Consider the following 26,116-nt stretch of genomic DNA (forward strand, 5'->3'; position numbering starts at 1 on the left):
TGTGCCAAATGGCACTGTCCCCATCCCCAGTTTGATTCAGAATCAGTGGAATTTTACTGTATGCAGCTGAGGCGTAGCTTCACTTCACGGGCCAGAGTGTCAGTTTATCAGTGAGCTGTCAATTCTTAATTAGATTTCACCTTCTGGAAGTCCCTCAGTACAATCAGCAAATTCAAAAGACTAAACCTTTTGTCATCAAGGATCTACTTGACTTTTCCTTCCTTGCCCCCACGCCCATTCCTTTACATCTAAATACTAAATAATTTTTTCTTTTGTTATTAAAGGCTGTGATGGATGTACTTTGACACTTTCTGGGAATTCTCTTATTATTTCATTTAATTCAGGATATTACCATTATACTGTAAGAGTGTCAGGTTTTCTGTTTAAGCACCCCGAGAGCTCCAAGTAGGTCCAATCAACAATTCAGTATTAGGATTTGAATAGTTTTCTACATCAAGTAGAGGGAGCCCCCACTGCACTCAGTGCAAATGGTTGGCTTGAATTATACCTTATTATATCACGCTTAAAATTAAATTCCATTCTACATAGGCAGAAGTCACATGATTGTTTTTCTTCATATACCTTCGGTAACCTTGAAATCTCTCATTCAAATGCTTACCTGTTTTGAGCATTAGGAGCTTAATATATTAATGCTTGTTTAAGCAAATACACACACACGATAAAACTTTAGCCCACAAAAGCATAGACATGTTTGTCTGTATTCATGAGATATTCAAAGATTAAAGTATTTTCTCTGGATGGTAAGACTAAAGAGCTTCGGGCAGCAGTTTGGCATATGTTAATTCCTTCTGACCCTGAGAACATCCCTCCTACATTAAGCTCCACTAAATAAAGACAAAAGATGCTCTTGTCAGTCCAATGGCCAAAGAAGATGATTTGATCAAACTAATTGAAAAATAATTTGAGGAAACATTGATGAAATAGTGTATATCCATGCTGCCAATCCAGAAAATGGTCCTGTTAGGTCTGGTTTATTATTGTTGACTATTATTGATGGGAAGTTTCTTTCACTACAGATGACTTCATACATGTCCTTTAATAAGACTGAAAATTTTGCTATGACACGGTCACTAGTTTCATCTCATTGTTCCTTAACATGTATCTGGATTTATGAGTTTAATAAGAAGTGTTGGATTGGGTTGAGTCAGGCATTTTCCTAGTTGTTCTCTGTCTTAGTCAGTCTTACCTATTTCATGTGGTTTATCTCTTTTTTATATCATGACTAATTTGAGGATCAAAATAAGGTTTTTTTTGACTGCAGACATCCTCAGCTCCCACCTACACTTCAACGTGGCCGCTGTTTCTCACCTTAAAAATGAATCCAGAAGAATTACTCTGAATCTTAGCACTAAATAATCTCACCATTTATCACTAATTCTGTTATTATAGTAGGCACTGAGAAGCCCATGGCCTCCTAGACATGGTTTAACAAAACAGAAATTGTTTATTGAAAATAGAGTCTTTGGAATTGGGGATTACATAATAACTGGAGAGAGAGGAATGCCAATTTACTCTAGTTAGTTTATAAAATGCTTGCAAATCTGTCCTTGAAAAATTATTTACAGAAATAAGTTCAGATCAAACCTGATTTTGCAATTTGAAATAGCATGAGAAAACACAGATGGAAAAACATGCCTAGCTATGGTTCTCCACTTTATGTCTTCATATATTTTATTTCTGAATACACACAAGCTTAAATATGCCATGATTAAAGAGTCAGACTAGAGTTGCCAATCACAGGCTATTGGAACAGTGCAAGTCACTGTATCTTCTTGCAAAACAACCACTGGGCTTGGTGTTCTGGGGTCCCCCAGCTGGAATGGCTGCGTGGAACAACCACAGGGAACTGCACCAACTGGCATCCTCAGCCACCCCTAATTTGACAGCTCTGGTGAAGATCAAACACTGGGTTATCGTTAATGACTCTTACACGAGTTTTACACTTACCATTTTCAGGTTTTGATAACTTACATTATTCTTTTCACATCATTTTTAACACCTATTACGGACCTTCTGTCACATCCTTCTCTTTCAAAAGTATATTTGTTTTTTTCTAATTTTAACAATTATATAGGAAATAGTATTGAATGTGTCACTGTGTTTTGTCATAAGTCAGAAAAGCCATTAACAGTCTCAACTGTTACTTGTCAGTGAGGAACTGTGTATTGTGGCCTAGGTTATAATCACTTGTCACATTAGAAACACTCAGTTGTTCAAGTCCTTCAATCAATAGTTATGGTTTTTCACACAGAAGTTGCTGTGGTATCAGTCTAGTGGATGGATCAAAATTAAAGTCTAAAAAGAAAGCAGCATTTCTTTGACCCTCACATGTTAGTGTAACACTGTAATTTACTGACATTTTATTGAGAGATTAAAACCTCCATTATACATTCACAGTCCTTTCTATTTTGTAATTAAGCAAGAAGTAGAAACAAAAAATTAGTTTATAAAAAATAAAATAGTTTTTGCATACCAAAAATGTTTCAACCACATTATCACTACCCAAATACTAATACATGTTTTTCAAAAGTTGCTTGAGTATTGTCATGGACAATATCTAGCTGCCAGTGATAAAATACAGCAAAACATAACATTTAATCTTTGTTCAACATTGATTATATAGAATTAAAATGTACCTATGTCTGTATCCATGAAAAGATTCAAATTCTCTATTTATAAGTCAAAGGAATTTAACAATACATTTGCAATGTGATACCAGAACAAATTACAAAATCATTCAGCAGCCATCCAATTTTAGCAAAAGAAAATAGGCAAGTTTCTTAAATAGAGTTCAACTTTCATAGAGAAAAAGTTTTGGAATTTATGAAACTCTGTTTTTTCTTTTAAAAATATGTGATATTACTAAGATTTTCTAACATAGCTGAAGTTGAATTTCATTTCAGTAAAAATAAGTGACTCTTACTGTTACTGGTAAGTAAATGGATGAGGAAACCTTAAACGTATTGGCCTAAATTGCAAATGTGAAGACCAGGAGAAATAGCAGGCAGTTAGTTGACCATGTATTTCATTACAAAATGCACGTCCTCGCAGCGTCCATTCACTCTGGCTCTCAGATGCACCTTCAGCCTGATCCCACTGAGCCATCTGCTCCCTTTCTGTTGCAAAGGCCATTTTATTTCAGACATTTTTGGTCTCGATACAGATATTCTCTTTGGGGGATCCAGAGGCCCACACACCACTAATCAGTTTCAGGGGCGGATTTCACCTAGGGGTCTTCATGAATGGGTCGTCCTGCCCAGTCCTGGGACTTACCATTCACGTCGACCAGGGGTCAGCACACTGCAGCCCACAAGCTGAATCCCACCCACTGCCTGCTTTGGTAATTAGCACTTGATTGGAACACAGTCACATCCACTGCTTTATGTCTGACTTGTGACTCCCCTCATGCCGCAATGGCAGAGTTGATTAGCTGCAGCCGAGACCATGTGGCCCCCAAAGTGGAAAACAATTATTATCTGACCCTTTCTAGGAAAAGCGTGGTGGCCCCTGAGACAGGCCACAGGGCTGATGGCAGCCACGAGAACTGTGCAGCTGGTGGGGGAGCAGCCCAGCCAAACAGAGACTCTGTGGGTAGTTAATAATTTCCCTCACCACTAGTCAGAGTGACTTCCAAGGATCTGATGGAAATAGATCAACATGGATTTATTGATCTGGTGTCTGTTTTGAGATGCCGATTGGCGCTGAACTCAAAAGTGAATAACCAGCTACCATTTCCTAGAGATTTCAAAGTCATTGCTCAGAAAAAAAATCACAAGAATCACTTGTCCCAAGATTTATGTGACCTTCATTTCTCACTGTGGCCCAGAGATGGGGCTTTAATTGCACAAAGGGCTTTATTTATAGATGCTTACCTGTCCCTGTGCATAAATGGAAGAGAGTGTGGCAGCCTGCACACGTCGCCTTTACCGCCAGCCTTCTGTGCTTGGCATCAGTAACAAATGGCTCCCTGCACCCATGCAGGCATGTATGACCAGCATGTATATATGCTCTCACACTCCGCTGAGAAAATGAGTATGTTTCTTCTTCTTACCGCACAGACATCGCCAAGCCTGCCATTAAAACCCCTGAATCTGGCCCTTCCGAATCGCCACTCTCTTCTTTCTGTTCTACTTTGTCATCGAATGCAAAATCTAATTTCTGACTCAATGCACTACCCCTCTTGCATTTTGAAAATTCTTTGCCAAGTTGTAATGTGTTCCTGTCCCCTCGCGCTTACGGTGTGTTGATGAGAATGAGGTGGAGACTGAGAGAACCATCCCTTGTGCTCCTGAGGCTGAGAGGAGAAGAGCCAGAAAGGCATGAGGCTGTTCGTCCTTGCCATGGCCTGACGGACTAGGCGCGTCTATCTGAAGCCCAGCCCCCTCCCCCTGCTCACTGTCTTGCATGTTCTGTCTTTTATCAGACACTCTCCAAAAGTGGTCAAGGCTGCATCTCAGGTCCTCAACAGCATGTGGCAGTACCGAGATCTGAGGAGTCTCTACAAAAAGGTAAGGTTTGCTTTACGTTTTTAGATCTTAGATCGTGAGCTACACACAGGCCCTGAAGCCAGGGACACACTATTTGGTCATAGCAAGATGCACTGTAGAAATGGAGGGCACTTGTCCAACAGTCTGAGTATTGGAAGCACAACTGAAACAAGGGAATGGATGATGAAGCAAAAGAAGAAGGTCCCTAAGTGTCCCCTGAATGTACACTAAGATCTGTGAACTTTCTGGATTGGATAGACCCATACTCATAGGATCTGTCTTACGAGTACTCTTGGAGAAGAGAAAATAGACTTCCGGCACTTCCGTATTGTACCATAGAATAAAAGTTAATGAACTGAGGGATTTAAAAAGAAAACATCAACAGGTATGAACAAGTAGTGGTGGAGAGGAGAGAAGAAAACATAAAAAGCAGGTCCTAAAGTGAAGAACTACTGCAGCCCAGGGGCAGTAAGTAGAAGCCCCCACAGCCTGACCCGTGTGCCTTGCCCCAGGGCTCACCAAATTCCTGCTCATGGTAAAAGTTCTGACATGCCTAACAGTGGCTGAAGATGATGAGACAGAGGCTGGGCATTTGTCCAGTTCCCCCTCCTGAGGCAGAAGGGCATGTACATCACCCATGTCAAAGGAGTCTTCATCCCCAAAATGGTTTAAAAATAAAACCTGAAGAGAAAACTGTCACATCTAGAAATTTTGATTCTATACCTCATTTCCAAATGATGCTAAATAAAGGGTACACAGCTTTTCTTATTTGGTTAGGAGGGGAGAATTCTTGGACTATCTCCCAGAAGTTGTTTACATTATTAGCAGACAAGCAAATGTGGGTAGTTTAAATGACTGGTGATCCAGATAGAGACGTGTTAACAAATAAAGGTAGAGAACATCGTACATACACAGGGAGAAAAGTGTGGGTATTGACCTCAGGAGGGATCCAGAAAGTATAAGCGGGGCTGGGGGCTGATGCGTGGGCTTCTCAGCAATGGCTGCAGCACCTCCTTGCAGCCCCTGGCTGCCTGCATGGAGGAAGAGAGGAAAGAAAGTCATCACCGTCTTCACCCCCAGACTGCCAGTTCTTGGGGTGGGGAGGTGGGTCTGCAGCAAGCAGCTCACATCACAGGGAGCAAGCTCATCATGCCAGAGGAAAAACTTGTCTTTTTCTAAGCCAATTGGAAAAAGTAAATACTTACTAATGGTTCTACTCAGCTACAGTCTATTTCTAGATTCCCGCCCGCACCAAAGGCCTCCCTTACCCAACCCCTGTCACATTTAGCCTGTGTATTTCCCTTTATAGATTTTCCTATTCCCTAAGAGGAGGTATGTTTAAAATGAAACAGAGCTTGCAAAATAAAGGGTTAGAGGAACATTCTAGATTCATTCTATCCTTTCCTAAGTATTTTGCAATTGGGTTAAACCCTTCATGTAAAATGTTTTAGCTTCCACTTTGCTTTGCTGAAGATTCATTTCATGGCAACCCTAATTAGTTCCTTCCCAGACTCCTTGAGGAGCCAAATGAATGCTCTCCCAGGGTAGGATCCTTCAGCCTAACAGGCAGCCAGACATAAAGAATGCTCTACAAATTAGAAAGTTGCTGGTCGTTCTGAATCAGTGGTTCCAGAAACTCCGTGAAATATTACTGCCTCAAATGACTCGTTTCCCTGGGATCCTGAACATTTCTTTGCTGAAAGACACCTTCTCATACTTCCGTGCATTGAAGGGAAACTGCTTTTAGAGACTCTCTAAGTTATTTGTTGAATAGTAGTATGAGTTTTCCATCTTAGTTTTTTTCTATTTTGGTAGAAGAGAGTTCAAAATGTATTTGTCCTTCTGGTTTCAAGAAGTAAAAGAATGTGTTGACAGGAAGTTAATGGAGCTAACACTCAAGAGCTAAAGATGGCCTAAAATGTGTTTCATGTGAGGAAATTCAAGAAGGATGAGCTGGAGACACTGACGGGGATGTTTTTGGCTGACCTGTGGTGATGTTTTTAGTTGACCCTTGATTAAAAAATAGTGAGAAAGACCTGTTCTTAATAATCTCCAAATTATGCAGTTGTGAAATGAAATGAGGAACTTTGTGCTCCATATCATAAGTACTGATAATAGCAAAGCTCAAAATTCCCAGAACTCTTCTTTTTTGAAAAGTCCTTTTGTGGAAATACTAAATAATACCTTATGTATTATTTTTTATTCATTCAGCCTTATGTATTATTTTTTATCAGTGGGGAAATAGATTCCTATTTTGTTCCTCATTGACAATTTACTTATCATTGTAAAAAAATGTCTGATCCATATCTTTTAATTATCCATGCTTCACATCTATTTATTAAACACCTATTATGGGCTTAGGAAAAGGAAGCGTTTCAGAGGAAACATAAGACCTGGGATGTAGGACTTTGGGTAAACATGAAATACAGAATAGTAATTGTTAACTTCATTAGTTTCAGAATTATGTAGCACAGATTTACAGGGTGAATTAAGGGTAGAAAAGTTATAGAGTAAAGTCTTGTTAAATTTATGAGGTTTGCATAAATTAAGAAGTAGGAGGCCAGGGCATTCTGGATAAGAAGGAACACATGAGTAAAGAGATAGAAACTGAAATGAAAGAGGCACATGGATGGGACAGAATTCAAGGCCCATCTGTCACTGACTTATTTCCTCCTAGGACCCAGGCACAGAGGCCGGGTTCTCATTTCATTAGCTCACCACTCTATTTTACTTAGAGAAACATATTTAATAAATCAGAATATTCTTCTGACTGGATGTATTGGCAATACAAAAGTAAATATGTTGTATTTCTGATGTTTTTGAGCTGAAACACATTTGTGTTAGCTGGACCTTCAACTTCATTGAGGTCTAGACTTCCAGTTTTCTCCCCTAAGGGAAAACAATTTCAGAAGAATGTTACTGCACAGGCTCAATAATTCACTACTTTTGAAAAAATGCTTAACTTTAAATTACCACAAATAGAACTTTAAAATGTATTTATGACCTGTATGTTGGCAGGGGATGTTTTCTAAAGGAAAAAATGAGCCTTAGGAACAGGATTGGTTTGGGGATAAAAGAGAAACAGATAAAAAATACTTGACTTTTTTGAACCTTGGTACTTGAAGAAAATGAGGTCACTGACACAATGGGCTGCTTGTTTAGTTATGGTAGAGATAGCTGGGACTGCTGGTTTTAGAAGAAAGGAGACAAATTTGGGGGGAGACAGAATTATAAGATTACAGAAATCATTGCTTACAGACCTTCATATGCTACCTTCATAACCTGTAAAACACCCCCAAGAACTAGTTATAAGGGTTGGGATGCAGGCTAAGCCATTCTAACTGAGACTCAGCAGTACAGAAGCTTGAACTAATCAGGTACCCCTTTCCCTCTCCTGGAACTATACCTGAGTAGGCAGGTGGCCTGGGGCCAACGGGTGCTCCTAGGACCTGTCTGGTTGCTTTGCCTTGCACTAGGTGGACAGAGGTCCCTAGCTTGCCCCACTTTCATGCAGCCCACAGGAAGAGAGATGGGGGAAGCAAAGGCAAGTGATGTCCCTTTAAGCAAGTGATGCAGAAGGTGCCCAACCCCTGTCACATCCCAGGACCAAGAACTCGGTCACGGCCACACCCTGCTGTGAGGGAGGATGGGAGAAGTGGGCCACTGTGATCCCTGCTAAAACTGTGGCAGGAGGAATGTTGCTATTTTACTAAAAAGGGCAGTATTGGCTCCAATAGTCATTTCCTTTTGTCAAATAACTTTAATATCAACTTCAATCACTACCCAATGAGGCATATTACTCCATTTTAAGGTGACTGTGGTTATTCAGCACTTCTTACTTACACTGGGTAAAAATCTCTATCTGCAACAGCTACCTTCCAGCAGATGCCTTCCAGCCATCCTGAAAGGTCACATTTCTCTTTTCAGTGATAGCCTTCCTGATTTTGAAGCTAGCCAGCTTGTCCCCATGAGGACCTCTTCTCGGGCCAGACGTGCTCAGGTCCAACATATCAGTGATTCCACACCCCTCGCCATTGATGTCCCTTCTCCCCACATGCATGCACATTAGTCAGCGTTCCTTCTGTAATGCAGCATCCCAGAATGAATCCCAGAATGAACACCTTCGCCCAAGCTTATCTGAAGCAAGAGAAAGAGTGTGCTAGGTATTCAACTTCTAATAAAGCTTGAGTGCTAATTAGTGCTGAGAGGCATCTCGTACATCTGGTGAAGGACAAAGAGCACAGGACTTTGAATCAAACAGCCCCAGACTGAGAGCGCACAGCCTGCCACTTACCCGCAGCATGACCGTGGGCAAGAACTGACTCTGGGCACCCCTGAGGCCGCTCCTGTTGAGGGGCAGGGAGCAGACCTCTGACTCCCCAGGTCTCACTGTCATTGCCCGCTGATGCACAGGGTTTTTTTTTATCCAGTTGTATCTGACCCTGGTGAGCAGCCAATCCAACACAGAGTCTCCAACACAGGAAAGTAACTTCTTAAAATGGTCTGTGGCGGTTCTTATACCTGGCAGTGTCCCCTCTAGGCAGCCTGGGAGGCCTGGGTCCCCATGATGCCTTTCTTCTGCCTTGTGTATCAGAATCTGTACCTTTCCTCACCCCTCGCATCAAAGAACCTTCACATCCTTTCCAGACTGTGGGCATCTCTCCATCAGTTCCATCCACATCCCTTGGCCTCCTCATCCGTGGAGTAAATGCCATAACACCTGCCTGGAGAGACTGCTGATTGTCCCCAGTGGGACAGTAATCATCAAAGAGCTTTGTAAACTGCAGAGTCATATACCAATGGGAGCTGCTGCTGTTAATTCTAAAACATTTTTTCATGCTGTTTGGCTGACAGATGCTCTTTTCCATCCTGTCCACAGGCAGCTGGGTGTTTGCATTCAAGGATTTCATTTTATTGTCATTATCACCATTAGTCACTCCTACCTACATTTCTGCAGTTCTCTTTCCCCTTGGTTTGCCTACCCCATCTCCTCCCTGTCCCTCGATGTCTCTCCAGTGTCCCCTTCTCACAGTTTAGAAGTTTACATCAAGAAAATTACACAAGGTTTTATAGGAAGGCCATTAACAACCATGAAAGCTGCCGTAGTTTTAGAAGAGGTTCAAATGCTTTTATTCCATTTTAGTGCTGAATTTGTGTGTGGTGGCAGGTCAAGTGTGCTGCTGACTACTGCTAGATTGAGGATCACTGAAAAATCTAGGATTAGAATGAGAAGACATGAGTTCAAGCCCCGGCTTAGTAAATGGCATGTGTGTTTCCCCAGAAAGAAGCCCTGCATGATACTATATGTTTCTAGTTTGAAAATGTTATAGAAACATAGCGTCACTCACACAGTCTTCTCCTGACCCCTGTGACATCCCTGGGCCCTGAGTCACCTCAGACTCTCAGACTGCTGCTTCTCCATCTTTACAGGCTTGGCTTGCTGGTTGTTCCTCAAACATTGATGTCTGCAGGGCTCTGTGCTTCTGTCTTGCTCATCTCTCACACTCGGCCCTTCCTGGGTGTCCGTATCTCTTCCCCTGGGTTCAGTTAGAGCCACATGCAGAAGTCTCCCTACGTGTTTCTTGAGCCTTTATGTATCTAGCCATGTGCTTGGTAACCTGCGCTCGTGGCCTCAGCCTCTCAAATGCAATCAGATCCCAAACAGACCTCCTTCCCCTGGATTCAGCTCCTCTGACCAGTGACGAGTACAGCTCCCCACCCTAACCCAAGCCAGTACCCAGGATCCATCCCTGGCTCTTTCCTTGCCCTCACACATCTGCATCCAACCCACCAGAAAGCCCCGGACTTCGGCCTCCGTCCACTTCTTTCTAGGGGCATGGCACAGCTGTTTTCTAACCTCTGGACCATTTCCAGCCTCCTAACTGGGCTGCCCACCTTCAGGCTTCCTCCTCTCCCATCCATCCTCCAAAGGGCAGCTGGGGCGAACTTTCTGAGAAGCAAGTCCAACTAAATTACTCCTGGAGGCACAGCTTTCAGTGGCTTCCATTGCCAGGACAGAGTCCAAACATCTCAGCACAGCCCATGAGGCCTTCTAGGACCAGCCTCAGCCTGGCTGCCCAGCTCATCCCTGCTCCCTGCCTGCATTTGGCCACCATCTGTACATAAGTCCAGTCCCCAGGTCACTGTCCCCTCCCTGGCCTGACTCTGAAGCCATTCCACTGCCTATACTCCCCCACCGCCGCACCCGCCACCCTACCTGCCCCTCTAAATTGTCTGCATTTTTCCCCACATTGTTGTATCACCTCCCCTGAAAATCTTCCTGATATCTTCCACAGGCCTGAATTAAGGCCATGGCTTATTGACCACATGCCTGAGTTAAGGTTATTGCTTATTGATCTGAAATAATTGTAGATCAGGTTAGTTTTAAATGAGTAAGAAACTACACCTTCAACCCTTTAAAGAATGACTTTAAAGCATCATGAATAGCTTGAACCTACAGCTAAAATGCTGTGGCATAAGTGCTATAATATTTAAATCTAGATAAGATTTATTTGTACTTTTGCGAAAATGATTTTCTCCCTTGGCTCAAAGATTAATTGTGGGAGCATTTGTATTCTGAACTTGTATTACCAGTCCTTTCTTAATGGAATTGCAATGAAACTTGTCTCCAACTCTAGGACAATTAATATCAACTTCTAGTGAGCAAAATTGTGAATTAAGAGCTACCTTAAGTGTATATTACATGTGATATGAACACATGCTCCCTGAAAGAAGCTGCAGTTACTATGTGTGAGGAGGAAATGAAATAAGTGAAATAAATCTCTATCTTTGGTAAAAGTAAATGGTTTAACTTCTTTTAGATTGCAGGTCCTAATTTACTTGAACTGCTTTGATGACTGTGTTCCCCAGACTTCTAAAATCCCCCCTTGGTCTCCAGTGTCTGTGAAGGCTTTCCGTGTAACCCTCAGCTTAATGACATGGACAATTGAAGTTTATCTCATTTCTAGCCAGCACAGATCATTGTTTCACTGGTCTTCATCAGGCGCTAGTCCAAGAGCAATTTTGTGGGGCTTCCTGAACACAAATTCAGTAACATTTGGTTTTAAAACGTACATGGTCCATTTTGCTTTCAGGTGTTATTTACATGGCAGTCACTTAAATTGTAAGCTTGGGAACAAGATTTAGCACATATTTTTTAGGCTTTGGATCAAAATCTTCCTTCAATTATAGTTACATAGTACTATGTTAATGTTTAACTATTAAAAATGCAAATAAGTTCATGTTTACTGTCACGGTGGAGCAAAATAACCTCTCCTTAGGGAGTTGCACTAGAATGCCTGCATGTTTGTTTCACTCTCTGGTGATGAATTCCTACCTGAGCTGTGGCTGGCCCCTCGGTCAGACTGCCCGCCAGGAGGTTCTGCTCTTCCCTGCCTGGCCTCGCCACAGGCTGTTCGCTGAGAAAACATGCTGGGCTCTTAAAACAGACCCGATAAAGCTACCATGAGAGGCCTAGGGCAGTCCCTTTTGTGTAGTAGGCAGAGATAATTTTTCCATTTAGCTTAGCTCCTGAGGCTCATTACTTTGCTCCAAGAAATTCAAAGGGCATCAGAATGAACAGCATCTACTCAGCCTCCCCATGAGTGAGGTAAAATCCTTAGTTCATAAATGCAAGGAACAAACTTACTGACAGCTGTCAGGGATACACACCAGACTAATTCTCCCGCACTGACTGTATCTCCTCTGTTTATACGGCTGTGGTCCTATAGCGCCCACCCCCCACCCTGCCACCCCCTGCATGAGACCCAATATCTTGCACTATGAGCCGATGTCTCAGAGTGCTTAACTGAACAAGGTCATATTTCTCTGGATAGAGATATTGTATTCACCCTTGCCATTTGGCTGAGAGAAACAAAACATAAAACTAATCTTTAAGTGTCCTTCCTTTTATTGTCAGGAAGATAGACTCTCAGGTTGCTCGTACCATTCAGCCAGTGAATAATGAGCTCTGATAGGAGTGCAGTCATGCCCTTCACGGCCTGCCTCACACTAGAGCTCCCTTTTCTTACTGCTGTTGTATTCATTTCATTGACTCCTGCCCCCATTGCACTCACAAAACAAGAAATCAATAAGTAATTATGGATAGGTAAGGGCTACCTGCCTGTAAACTTCTTCAAAGGTCCAAACCCTAAGGGATGAGAGTGGACACAGTCCTCCTAATGTCTTTCACCTCTCCAGGAGGAGTGACCGCTGTCCATGGCTGAGTCAGTAGGCCTGACCCCTGTGTACTGGACGGCTCTGCTTATCATCCATCCTCCCCGGCCTCTGCTGGGTGTTCAAAGTCAATACTGGATTCCAATGAGAACAACAAAGATATTTTGAAATGTTGTCAAGAAGAAAACCCAACATGGTCAAAATTCAAAAATGTGATCTTTAAGCTTTGTGGTAAGAAGAGCAAGAAATACTTTAATAGGTGCTTTAGCATGTTGCCATTTTGGGAATTCATAGATTTTTACTCTGCAAGTATCTAAGATGGTGATGGGAAAGTAGTAAGTCCTCCGTAGACATAAATTAAATCACTGAATGTAGAGCTGTCATTTTATCAAGGAAATTGCTCACCAGAAATTTATTTTTATTTCTACTTCACCTGGAAGGACTGAAGGATTTTTGGCCAGATTCTAAAGCAAGCCTAGTCTGTATCCTCAAGACTTAACAATTGCAACTCCTCAAGTTCTTTATTTTCTAAGTCACTTGATGTCAAGATGGGGTAGAAAACAAAAAGGCTGAGTTAAACACAGCTCCAATTCTGCTTCCTCCATAAATCTGGGTGTTTGCTCGTTGATGTTTGTATCGACAAATAAGGTCTTCTTTCCTGCTGTCCCCTGACCTCTCTGAAACAATTCTCAGACACTCATCATATGATAGCTGTCCAAACACAGAGGCACAAATGGAAACAGAAACAAAAATCAATTGTACAAAAGTGGAAATCGATGCACGTGGCAGTCGCTAAACAAGAAGTGACTAAGTTATAGCTGTTGTTGGGATAGATCCCCCAGTCAGGGGAGCCCTGTGGAGTGGTGCCCAAACAAAATGTTTCCTCTGTGTCTCCACTCCTTCACACTGCTGCCCTGTGACATGTTTGGTCAAAGCCGGCAAAAATATCCAGGCACAAAGGGCAGGGAAAAAGGATCGAATCAGGAACTGGAAAACTCACTAGGTTTAATGTACATCTGCATCCTTTGCTTTGGGCAATTCCAAACTCCCCTCCCCTTTTCGGTGGATCCCAGTAGGCAGGATGGCATCAACACCTGTAAGAGCATTAATTTGCTTGGGCAAAACCTGTGGCCCGCTTCTTCTCTGTTCCCACCTCCACTCCCTCCCCCTCACATAAGCTGTCCCCTCCTTTGTCTGCAGGCTCCCAGCTCACCCACCAGGCTCCGGCAGGGAAGGGGACGAGCCGGCTCCCTCTCTCAGGGGGTGGTGCTGTGGTTTGCCCAGGGGAGCCATCCCCCCTCCTGAGGACCTGCTTCCTCTGGCTGCTCCGAACCCTCCCTCATCCTCCACCTTCTGTTCCTCCACTGCACACAGACCAGGATGGATATTGTTTTTGGGCCCCTGTGACTTGGGTAGTTTTGGAAGTCTTGTTTAAGACTCTGCGAACATACTGTTCAGTACAGGCCCTGGTAGGGGCGCATGCCAGGGACAGGCCTGAATTTAAGCTTCTTGAGCACCAAGGTCAGCTCACCTCTGACACTGGTATGTATCATCCTGTTCATGTCACCAACGACACCAGTCCCTGTAACCCCTGCACTCCAGGGAGCCCCTGGTCAAGCTGAGTAAGTTGTCCACTCTCCAGGCCCAGGAGGGGGAGGACGGGGAATGCCCAGTCCAGTGGAAGCCCTCGCCACCAGCCTCTTCTTCCCTCTGGTGAGTTCTCAGCCTAATCGTATAGACTCTGGAGAGGGATCGTACTGTTGTGCTAATACTGTTTTGTCTTATGACTCCTAGATTAGGGATTTTGGATCCTTCCAATTCAATGCTTACCATCTCTAGAGTGTTGCTTTCAACCTGCACTCTCCACATTGGCCCTCAAACTGTCCACATTCCAGGCAGATGGAAGGGAAAGGAGCAGGGGAGGGCATACCTTTCCTACAGAGGGGGACATGCCTTTGTAAATACTCTAAATCTTAGTCACATGGCCAGATGTCCCTGCAAGGGAGCTGAGAAATGGGCCTAACTGCAAAACAGTTTCTATTACAAAGTGGAAAAGTAAAAGAAAAGACTCCTGTCTTACCTGAGTGTTTCAGTCCCAGGCAAGTTCACTATGGATTTGGTGAGACCGAGAAATGACAATGGAATGTTCTTGGGTCAAAAGAGTTCATACCTGGCTTTATTCTCCCAGCAACAGGCTGAGCACCAGAATCATGTCTGCACCCAGCAGTCTGCAGGTCTGTAAGCCACCTCTGTCTCTGCCTCTTCCCAGAGCACTGGGTAGAGCTCTTTATATAGTGACGCAGTCAATAATAGCTCACTGCCTTCGGGTGTGGGAGCACTAGCCGAGCAGCAGGCCAGTTACATCATCAAGTAGTTTCAGGTCATGTGAGGACGCTGGCCATAGGAACTACCATTTTCCCCACAACTCCAAGACACTTATGTCTACAATGTTCATGTTATGTTCACCACCAAACCTCCTTTCACTCTCTGTAGCCAGTTTTTGTAAAAGCCATATTCTTGAGAGTCCCCCAGTGCTTTCACTTAAATGAAAATGCTCCTCCAGTAATTTCTAGATGACTTCAATTACGAAAACTGTCCCAAATCCATGAATCCTTGGTCCTACATGGAGAGACCAATTCAACAAGGAAAGAGGAAGTTTTCAGACTCCTTTTTTGTCGCCTGAGCAACTTGAAGAACATCAGCAGCACCCAGAGGGCACAAGCACTTTGCTTCTATTTCCATGGTCTGCAGCACTCTCAAGTAGGGTGCAATGTGGAAACCTCAAGATTTGAACCCAGGGTAAGCTTTGAATTATTGACAACTGAAAAGTACAGATGTAAAATACCTGACTTTTCAAATGTCAGAATGACTTACATACTAGAAGCCAAAGTTTTGGATTTGTCAACCTAAAGGTTGGACCTTGTTTGGTTTCACCTAGAATTTAACTTTGCAACACGAAATGGAAGACAAAGGGCATCATTAAAGATCATCCACATCAGATCTTTGTTTTAAGGTCTCAAAAGTGATGCCAGGGAAACAAGAGGACTGAGCTGGTCTTATTTCAATTTCCCAAGCAGTTTTTTGCATTCCGTGGGTACCACTTAACTACTGGGAGCTAATAATGGTATACTTTCTTCCACACAGTTACATAAATTTCTTTCCAACTTGTCAATTCAGCTCATTGATATTGGTTCTTTAGAATTAGGTCAATGGCAGTAAATCAAATCCCTGAACTGGATTTACTTTGTATTTGCTTTAAGAGATGGTGTAAGTTTCCCCGCTATCTGAAAGTAGAGTATCCCTATGAAGCCTTTCAAAACCAAAATGGCATAAAATGAAGAAGTAATTGTCATTTTGTAAAAGCAAAATTCCTCTTCGGATTTCTTTTGGCTAGTGAGAACATGTACTCACGTAAGTCTTTCATTACAGCAAATGGTGTAAAGCAAACTTCCGGATAGCAGGGGAACATTCTTATCCTTATATATACTGTACCGCTAAGTATCTAAATTGGTTTAATTAAATTTCATTAGAAGCACCGGAGCTGAAACAAACTAATGAAAGCAACTGTTATGTAAGGTGGTATTTATTTCTGTATTAAACTGCAAATACTCCCTTTTGGCCCTTAAGATTTAGTTTAAATATTTAACTCTAATAGCTTTTGGAATTGTTGATGGAATTAGTTTTAATGAATCTTTAGCAAACAGTTTACCTTAAAAAGAGATGGAACTTGTTTTATTATAGCAAAGAGAAGCTGAGGTTTCATTGACATGCAAATTACGGCCTGGTCTTCTATCTCACAGACTATGAATATTCTATTCCATCTTTCCTATGTAATACCTTTAATTGAAATAAGGAGGATATATGTATAATTACCACTCATGTGGGATCTTTTCTTTCTCTGCTTCAGGTGATTACATTAATAGGTTTCTTCCACTTAAGAATGGTGGGAACACTGACACAAATTTGGGCAATCAAGTTTTTTGCAAGTGAGCAATAATGTCTTAGAGGGTTACCTTTTTCCTAAGATAGCCACAACTCATGTTGTGACTATCATTTGAAAAATAGGTTCCTGATGTAGAAGGCCTGTTAGTAAATGCAAGTAATAAGCTGTAAGTGTTCTAGTTTGAATGAGTGAAGGGAGGTGCATTGCTAAAAGTCCAGAGGCTTTTCACCACACTTCCTTTATAGCTCAAGTCACTCAAAGCAAATTAGAATTGACAAGCCTTATGGGCTGAGAGCCTTCAAGGACAACTAACACAAAAAACTTGGATTTGTTGAAATAGTCTCTGTGGGCCTACTGAGAAATCCTTGTTTAGAGACCAACTAACATCATCTTATCAGATTAAGAAGTTCCAGAGCAGTTTTCCAAAGGGAGGACGAATGCCACTAACCATATACTGGCCAACAGTGTCTGGTATCTATTTGGGATTCCACCTGATACCTTCAGCGGAAATAACAACTATTCTCCAATTTCAAGGTTAATTATTTCTTGAAGATTTTGTCCAAGTCAGAGGTACCACTTATCATTAGAAAAGCTTTGTTAAATCTAAATTCTAAGTACAGAAGATAAAACCTCCAAACCCACTATGGAAGTAGAACTGTGCATGGGAACAATGCTGTGCAGCTTCCCATCGTAGCTGTGGGAATCCCTCATGCTGTCTCATCTCTAAAGGGTCAGAGGTCAGAGATCACAACGCCAGGGACGTAAAATTCTGCTCACAGCTAAACTCATCTCCTGAAGCACTTTAATGAGGACTTGGTATTTCACCCCTTTTCTCCTTCCTTCATCGCCAGATCCTCTAAACAGCCCCTGAGATGTTTACTCTTCCTCTCCACCTTCTCTCTAAGCTCTTGATTATATAGAGTGAGCAGCCTGTCTCCCAAATTCCCTGTCCTCCTCCTCTGTCCCTCTCTGATACAGCTCTTGGGGGGCAGGGGTCCCCTCACTGCTCAGCTGGCAGTGACAGGCTGCTCTGTGGCAGTCACGGGAGGCGGAAGTCTAAGGACACTCCCAGACAGTTCCTTTTCACCGCATGGCACCAGGATGCCCTCCACACCCTCTGTTGGCATGCCCTGCCCCCTGTACCTTTCTGGAACACTGACCCACTCATCAGTGGCCCTGCCTAGTCTTGTTCCACAGGAGACCCTTGCGGAAGCCAGCCCTTTCCATCTAGTGGGCACATTCCAGCAGCGGGTAGGAGTCTCCTGTACCCAACCCTGAAAGAAACTGGAGCCCATCTAATGAGGGATGTGGTGCACTCACTCCCTTCCTTTTTTCCTGGCTCACCTAGGGATTTGTGTGTAGGGCACTGGGTACATTTGGTGAAGGTGGCTGCTGGTGTTCTCTGAGCTGTGGGACACCGGGAGCAGCAGACACGAAGGTGGGGGTGGACGGAGTACGTGCTCGGAGAGCACGGAACCGAGCCAGCCCCAGGCCACGGCCAGATGGGGAAAGCACAGTGATGCTTCCAAATTATAACTAGACTGGTTAAAGAGGAGGCAATTTCATATCTCTCACATTGAAACATCAGCAGGTGAGAAAATTGCCATTTAAAATAGGCAAGCCATAAGCCTTTTTTTTTTTTAGGTACAGTTGTACCTCAACTAACACTACCTTCAGCCTGGTGGTAAGTATGCCATAAAAGGCAGATATACCAACAGCAGAAGAGGATACTGACGAGGTTGCTCTAAGCTAAAAGGCAATCATAAGGTTCTGATAATCCCCATTTGTTATAGAACAATACAGTCATAACTAAGAGGCTAACTTGTAACATCAGATATCATTCATTTCATAGTAACTAATGCAGTCACCCTAAATCATCAAATCTAACTGCCATCTATTAGGTGCCTCAGTGTCACAGGTACTAGGCTAGAATCCAGGATTTCAGAAATAAACAAGGCCCACTCCTGCCTCACAGCCAGGTAAACAGACAGAATTTGTCACAGTCTATAGTATGTTGTCAAAGCATTTTGTTTGTAACAGGGAAAAAAAAGTAGAGGAGCATACTCAAAGCTCCCCCAAACCTCAGAGGCATAATGCATTTAGCAGTAGTGATTTAATGAACATGTACTGCCTGCCTCCTATTTGCCCAACACAGAACTGGGCAGAATGAGTAAGATTTGATGAGCGGCAAGAGGGAAGGTGCTGTAGAAGGTGCTGGAACTGCCTTGTCAAAGGCGCAGATGTGAAACTGAATCCTGCAGCCAATGAATGCTGGTCATCAGGTATAACTGGAGTTCAGCGTGTGTGTGGCACTCTGTGCTCTGACATTTTTGTTTCTGTAAAAGCCAACCTCAGAAAGGCCTTACCTGACATTCCCAGTGGAAGCAGAGACTTAAGGGCTCCTAGGATTTAGTGCTAAAATTATTCCCTACCCCTGGTATCCCTACCAGCTATGATAGAAAGTTCAAGGCACTGGTCCAACATCATGCTTTTCATTAGCATCATCTGGGGGCTTTTGAAAAACACCAATGCCAGTCCCTACTCCAAGCAATTCAAACAGAATTTCAGGGCCTGAGCCCAGGCATTACTGTTTTTAAAAATTTCCAAACTGATTGACCCATTTTGCCCCTAACTTATGGAAAAGAAATTGAGACCGTGCTTATTGATAATTGCAATACTACCAGACACTGGGAGAGTTGGGCTGGCTCCTGACAGCTTTCTGATCCTACCCCTCTGTCGACAGAGAGAGGAATGGGAAAGCAGCTGGAGCCTTGACAACCAGCTCAGGCTCACCCTTTACACACAAACTGAACAAATTCTTGTGCTGATCAGAGTTGCATGTCCTGCACAATCTCCAGAAGAAGCTGTGGGGCAAGTGTGTGTTGTATAAACCTCGTGTAGACCAGTCTGCAAGCTACTCGGTGCCTTCATCTCATCTCTGTTAGTAGAGGTCTCTCCAGTAACACAGACTTCTTGGAGATGTTTACAAGATGGTCATTTTTAAAGTAGAGATTGTCATAAGTTCAGGAACCTCAAAATACTTAAGGGGAAGATACTTGGGAACTAGAGTGACCACCTTGCAGACGCACCATGAAGACCAGTGGCTGCAAGGCTGTGAATAATGTTTCGTTGGTTCTCGTGCACTCTGGACTGTTGAAAGTATGGATGCAGATGATGGTGGCTTTGGAGAATAATATAATTTCATAAGGAAATGTACCAGGAACTTCCACACAGAAGCTAGAACTAGAAGGACGGTAAAGGATAAGATAAAGAAAATCAGATTATTCCTGGTGGCAATTTAAAGTTCAATGACTTTGAACTCCTCTTTTGGATTTCTATCTCTATATACTTGGAACAATTTAACAGCCTCCAGTGTTAAGATTAATGTGTTAAAAATAAAAGCCAATTTGAGGCACAGATGTCATATCACATTTTTTGACAGCTTGGCTGGGTCTTGGGCTGAAGGGCGCAACATCTCTGTCGTTCTGCTGGAGGTGAACTACAGACACAGAAAGAATTCCTTATCATTCGTATTATGGATTAGCGGCCCTTCCCTAGTTACTATGGCTCATCTTCATTCTGTTTTTGCCCCTGAGCTTTCTTATCTGACCCCTAGAAGCCAGAGAAATAATGGGAGGGGGAATCATGGTTAAGTACCCAAAAGAAGAGAATTCAGGAGTAAGTTTCTAGTCGTCAGTGAGTTAAAATTTTCAGAAGAAAAAAATAGTGATGGAAGAGGCAAATAATGATTTAATAGTTGCATGCCCAAGTTGTATGTGTTTATTTAAGTACTTTCAAGCTTTTCTGAGTGACAGTATGAAGTAAATGAATAATAAATTGGTGGCAAGCTGGTGCGTAACGAGCATGTACATGACTAGGTGATAGAAGGAATGATAGCTTAGCAGTAACTTCCCCAAAGAAAATACATCTTCATTTCCCTTCTCCTTGGAAAACAAAATATTTTTTTTCAGTTGAATGACTAAAAACTTAATACAGTAAACAATGTGGAGGGTCATGAGATTTATCCTCGAGGAAATTAATTGCTCGGCATAACCAGATGAGCATTGCCTGAGCTATACCCTGACCGCCGGCACCCCAAGTCACTGTTTCCCATGACGTTTGGAAGGGTGTCTCATCAGGATTAAAGCTGAGGTGCCATCTAGGCACTGTTGAAAGCAGCAATGTTGGCGTTCTATGCTTCGGTCACCACACCTTTCACTCTGCATCAGTGAACGAGAGGGAGGACGGAGATGGAGTGGGAACCAGGTCACCTCCGCCGGCTCCTGCAGGGGCTCCCAAGCTGCGGTTACTGTGCACACATGCACACCATCACTGGCCATATGTGAAGAGTGGGACTAGGGTGGCATCCTTGGGTACCTGGTAAGCCCATCAGCCACGGACAAATTACCTGCAAGGTCACATATCTGTTGTACTCTCTCATTCTCAGAACTGGGTCTCATGAAGAATTTGAAAGCCTTTTTTTTTTTGGTGCAGCCTTGTAATAATTCCTTCCTTTGGAAACAGTTTTATTATTACATCCACTTCCTGGACATTTCCAGAGATGTAAGTACTTACATGGTCCCAGTGTACTCTAAGCATCATGAAGCCTGAACTGCTGCACAAACACGTATCCAGTCAGTTGTGTGGGAGGGAAATGCTGAGTAACGCATTGCCGTCTGGCCAGGTAAAACCAAACCTAGAATTGAGCCACATTTATGTGTAGTGTCCTCTTAGGTCTTAGAACATACCAAATATTAGCCAATATTCTTATTGTGAAATACCTTGCTTACCTTTAATGAATATTATTACTTATTATTAGAGTATTATTTATTCAAGACCAAAGAAGCCAAGGTTTTTAATGAAAGCAATTTCCTCAGCCACCACTCAGAATCCCAGAGTATATCTTCTAAATTGCAAGAGACAAACAAAATGATCTGCCTCTCTTTGCTGGATTTTAAGGATTTTTGCTGTCATCAAAGCATTCCTTTCAAAAGAAAGGAATGTCCTTTTTAAACAATTTTTTACATTGTTCCCATGTGTGAGTAAGGGGTGCATACACTTTTGAAATACTTTCCATCCTGAACGTGCCTTTGTAAGACTGCTTCCCTACCCTGGCCACCCCCTCAGGAGGATTTAAGGGAAATGCGCAGACATTGCCTCTCTCTGCCCCGACTCCTGCCCCTCACCGCAACACACACACCCACCTTTCCCCAAGGACGATTGTGCCATATGCCCTCCATGCCCCATTACCTGAGTCACCACCAATTGCTCGAGACTTCAGGGTCACCCATTGTTTCTGGCTGACTGGCCAGCCCTCTGCCCTGATAGTCCACCTTTCCCCTACCCACCCCCATTCCTTTCCCACTGTCCCCGTCCATGGGCTCTACCAGCAACCCCCTGCATGCATACTGCCTCCTCTGTTTCTCAACATTCCTGCTGGGACACTGGGCTGTCCCCAAGTTCCTGCTGCCCGCACCCGCCCCCTGCAGCCCTCTCAAGCGGTGCCCAGTTCCTTTCCCCTTCCCCTCCCCCACGCCACTAGGCTTGGAGTTGGGGTAGGTAGTCTTGCACCTCACTGCTCTTTCCAGAAACTTTTCCCCTCCCCTCCCTCAAGAACCCCCCTGGCATCTGTGAAATACCCCCCCTCCAACAGTCTGTGACCCTTTTAGCATCTCCAATCCACTGACTAGTTTCCATTCTCCACTGCCTCCCCAACAGCTTGACTTTCCTCTTTCCCTGCTCAGATCCCAGGTGCTTCCATGACGTGGCCTCTGTGCTCTTTATCCCTGTCTCCTTCCAAGTTACTCTCCTGACCAACCCCATCCATTCCATCTACTCCCACACTTTCCCAGGGCAGCTGAATGTGGCTGGAGAAAAGCATGCAGCCATCTGAGTTCTTGCCATAAGCTGCCCGTCATTCCTCAGCACCTGGCCTCCCAGCCTCCTGGCCATCATCAGCCTGCTGCCCACTTACCTCAGCCGTTTCACCCCTTCTCCTCTTCCCCCACTCTTCTTCCCTCTCTCCTCCCTTCGCTCACTGTCAGCGCTGCTCTTCTCTGCACTCCAGCCCTTTCTCACTGTCCGCAGATACCTCACCACCCGCCACACCCTGAGAACATGCCGCAGCCCCACGGTCTTCTCACAGCATCGCCTCGGCCACCGTTGTGCTCCCTCCTCTCCCCTGGCCGGTGAGCCCGCTGTTCCCCGAGTCCTCCCACCCCTCCCTTCTAAAGAACTTTCCTCCTGCAGTTTCTCCATTCCTCTCCTGCCACCAGCTCCTCTCTCTATGCTCAGTCATCCCAGCAGCGTACTAAATGCTCACTCTCTTCCAGGTGACACAGTGACACATCTCTTGGCCACTCAGTCTCCTCGAGACCCATTTCTCTGCTCCCCTGTAACACTTTCCCAACGCTGTCTGAATTTACCATTTCCTTCCCAACGATTCTCATCATCTTTTGAGCCCACCTGAGTTAGACATTTACCACCTGCCCAAACAATATACTTTTGTCCCAGTCCTGATGCCTCCCGCCTTCCCGAGGATGATGGTTAGTTCTTGGTCCTCATCATTATCTAGCTGGTCCCCTCCTGCTTTCTGCATTCTGTCCCCTCATCCTGGCTGGCCTCACACCCCCCTGGTGCTCCTCCAGCTCACTCTAAGCTTCAGTCTGCTCTCAGTCTTCACCCTCTGTACTGGCGTGTCCAGGGCTCAGCCCTGTGTCTTCTGCTTTCCTTTACTTGCATCACATGCATGGTTTCTGTCCAGTCTCTTTGCCATAAATCCTATCTGATGATGAACTCCAGAATTGTATCTCCAGCCCTGACATTGCTCCTGAAATCTGACTTGCAGATCCTGCTTTTTTCCCTCTTTCTTTTCATGTCCAACAGGCATCTGCAGCCCAACCCGTCCAAACGGTAGTATTGATCCCGCCAGCTTAAGGCCACTTCTCTCCCAGTGCTCCCTGTCTCCATAAATGACACCTCCATTCCCCTGTGGTTCACACCAGAAGCAGAGGGGCAAAGCTTGATTCTTCTCCCACACCCAATAGCCAAGTCACCAGCAAACCCTCCAGCACAGACACCAGATCCTCCCCTTGCTCACCAGTAGCCCCACCCTTTGCTCACCACCAGCCCCATCCAAACCAGGGTCACCTCTGCCCCTCTCCAGTGGAATAACTTCTGGAGTGGTCTCTCTGCTTCTATGCTGCTCTCCCCAAACTGTCCTAGACTCTCAGGAGGATTCTTCCTGGCCCCCCCTGCCCAGTCCTCCTCAGGCACAGGGACCACCCATCTTCGCATCTTCTTTCCCCTTGGCCGGGAAACCCCGACCTGCGTCTTCAAGTCTGGTTCCTTGTCCTCCAGGTCCCTGCATTGTTAACTGTTCCCAGAGCACTTGCCCGTCCACACCCCATAAACCAGCAACACCAGCTCCCCCGACCCACTTCCCGTGGTTCCCTAACTTTGCTTTTTGTTTCCCCTCAAGAACTTGCCAGTATGCCCCATTTTACTACTTGTGTGTTTCTTTGCTTGCTCGCTATTTGACTTTGGGTGGCCCAGTAACTCTCTGAGGCTCAGGTTCCTTCTCTGTAAAATGGACATAACAGTAGGATCCAGCCGTGGAATTGTTGAGAGAATTTTGTAGTAAGTACTCAAGAACTGCTAAGCAGTACCTTTTAGAACAGTGTATCTAATCGTGGCTTTATCCTACCAGTCAAACAGAATGAGAACTAGATAAACAAAGACACAAAGACTGAAATGCACGTGGATTTGTTCTTCATTAACATTAATCTATTTATGTGTGCAATGATGCTCTATCGAACATAGGGTCTCTTCAAAGTCTAAATACTATCAGAGAAAGAAAAAGCTAAAAGACTTGAAAATAGTTGCCTCTGTGAAGCAGTAACTGAGGTCCAGGCAGGGGTCTGCTTTTCTTTGCTGCAATGTCGGTACTATTTGACATATTACTCTGAGACAAATAAATTGAATTAAATAAAGAAAAAAGACTGGAAACAAATACTGTGACATGTTAACAGGCATTCTCTGGAGGGGGTGAGGGAGTGAAATGATTGCTATTTTTTTTTCTTTATACCTTCTAAATTCACAAGAGGGTCCATAATGTATTTATATCACTTTTACAATGAAAAATAGTAGATGTAGTTTTCAAATATTAACTATATATTAGAAGGCTTAACAAAGGAATAATTGATAGGATGCATTTTTGAGTATATTGTAAATTGAAAGATATGATTTCTGGGGTGAACCCAAGATCATACAAGTGGAGGCATGAATCCTCAGTGACCTTGCTGAAGGCGTTGAGCAGGCAGGGATGGGCTTTTGTGGCAGAGAAGGGGGTGTGAAATAATATAAGGGAGACTCAGTGGGAGGGGGCTGCTCAATTCTGATTGCTAACAGGTTGGTCCTGGGAACAAAACAGCTTTGGAAGACCTCGAGGCAGTTGAAAAGAGGGCTAGAGAGAGCTGGAACCAAATGGGTAAAGAATAGATAGTTTCAGGGTCATCTAACATCCTGAGCATCATATATTAATCTAAATAAAAACTTCTAGCCAAAGCAGGTTTGCAAAAGGACCATTTATTCAACATTCAGGCAGGAAAGCAAGCCCTAAAAGCAGGCCCTCCCCATGTCAGGCTGTCTGCAGGGAGCAGGAAGGTGGGTCTCAATCCACATTCATCTCGGTTAACCTGCTGATGGAGCAGAGCTCCACGGTCTCTTTTGACAGGTGGTAGAAATGTTTTGCAAACTCAAGTGCTTGGAATGTGGAAATGTCAGGAGGTGAAGAATCACTCTGCCTCCCCCACTTAATAGGAGCATGCTGTCTGTTGCAGGATGGATGGTCACAATATCACTTTGTAGCCTCATCTTCCACCATCGAGAGGGATCGGCAAAGGCCCTACTCCTCTTCCCGCACGCCCTCCATCTCCCCTGTGCGCGTGTCTCCCAACAACCGCTCAGGTAAGGACACCAGCCCCAGGAGGCCTGATATACCCCAGGGACAGCACCCTCCTTCCCAGCCCCGTAGCTGTCCCCCACAGAAATTAGAGCCATGCTGACTCATAATACATTTACTAGAAATGGCAAATGAATCCGCTTTCTCTTGATTGAGGTGGAGACTTTGTGTTGTGTATACACAGGCTCAGGACAAGTCTCTTTCCAGTGGACTTCTAAAACTCTCCAAACGGGAGTCATAGACCTGAAATGCATGTCATGGACCTGCCTTCCTTGAGGAGCAAGAATAAAGGCAACTGTCAAGTGTTTGCAAATCAGTTGCTTTCTATTGATTCTAACTGGGATAACAGAGCAGGGGAGGGAGCCTGCTGTTGTTCCTTTAAGATGTTATAATTTAAAATATATTATTGAGGGGTTCATAACTATTCCACATCTGATTAGCTTTTTATTATTACCTTTAAACCAGCAGTTATATCATGATAAAGTCTTATTATAGCCAACTGTAACTTTAAAGTCATTCAGTTTAATC

At 43.9% G+C, this 26,116-nt stretch overlaps 1 protein-coding gene across 6 annotated transcripts in view; it reads left to right on the forward strand.

The window, feature by feature from the left end:
- CTNND2 (catenin delta 2) overlaps positions 1-26,116 on the forward strand; it is a 925,492-nt gene that overhangs the window by 875,232 nt on the left and 24,144 nt on the right. For 5 of the 6 annotated variants that reach the window (XM_073237801.1, XM_073237811.1, XM_073237805.1 and 2 more), the window contains 2 exons: positions 4,445-4,529; positions 25,467-25,593. In XM_073237801.1, coding sequence (XP_073093902.1) covers positions 4,445-4,529; positions 25,467-25,593 — 212 coding nt within the window. The remainder of the gene's footprint in view (positions 1-4,444; positions 4,530-25,466; positions 25,594-26,116) is intronic. The other variant, XM_073237821.1, reaches the window with a different exon arrangement.

Source organism: Manis javanica, chromosome 1 (genome assembly GCF_040802235.1).
Source record: "Manis javanica isolate MJ-LG chromosome 1, MJ_LKY, whole genome shotgun sequence".
Classification (NCBI taxonomy): domain Eukaryota; kingdom Metazoa; phylum Chordata; class Mammalia; order Pholidota; family Manidae; genus Manis; species Manis javanica.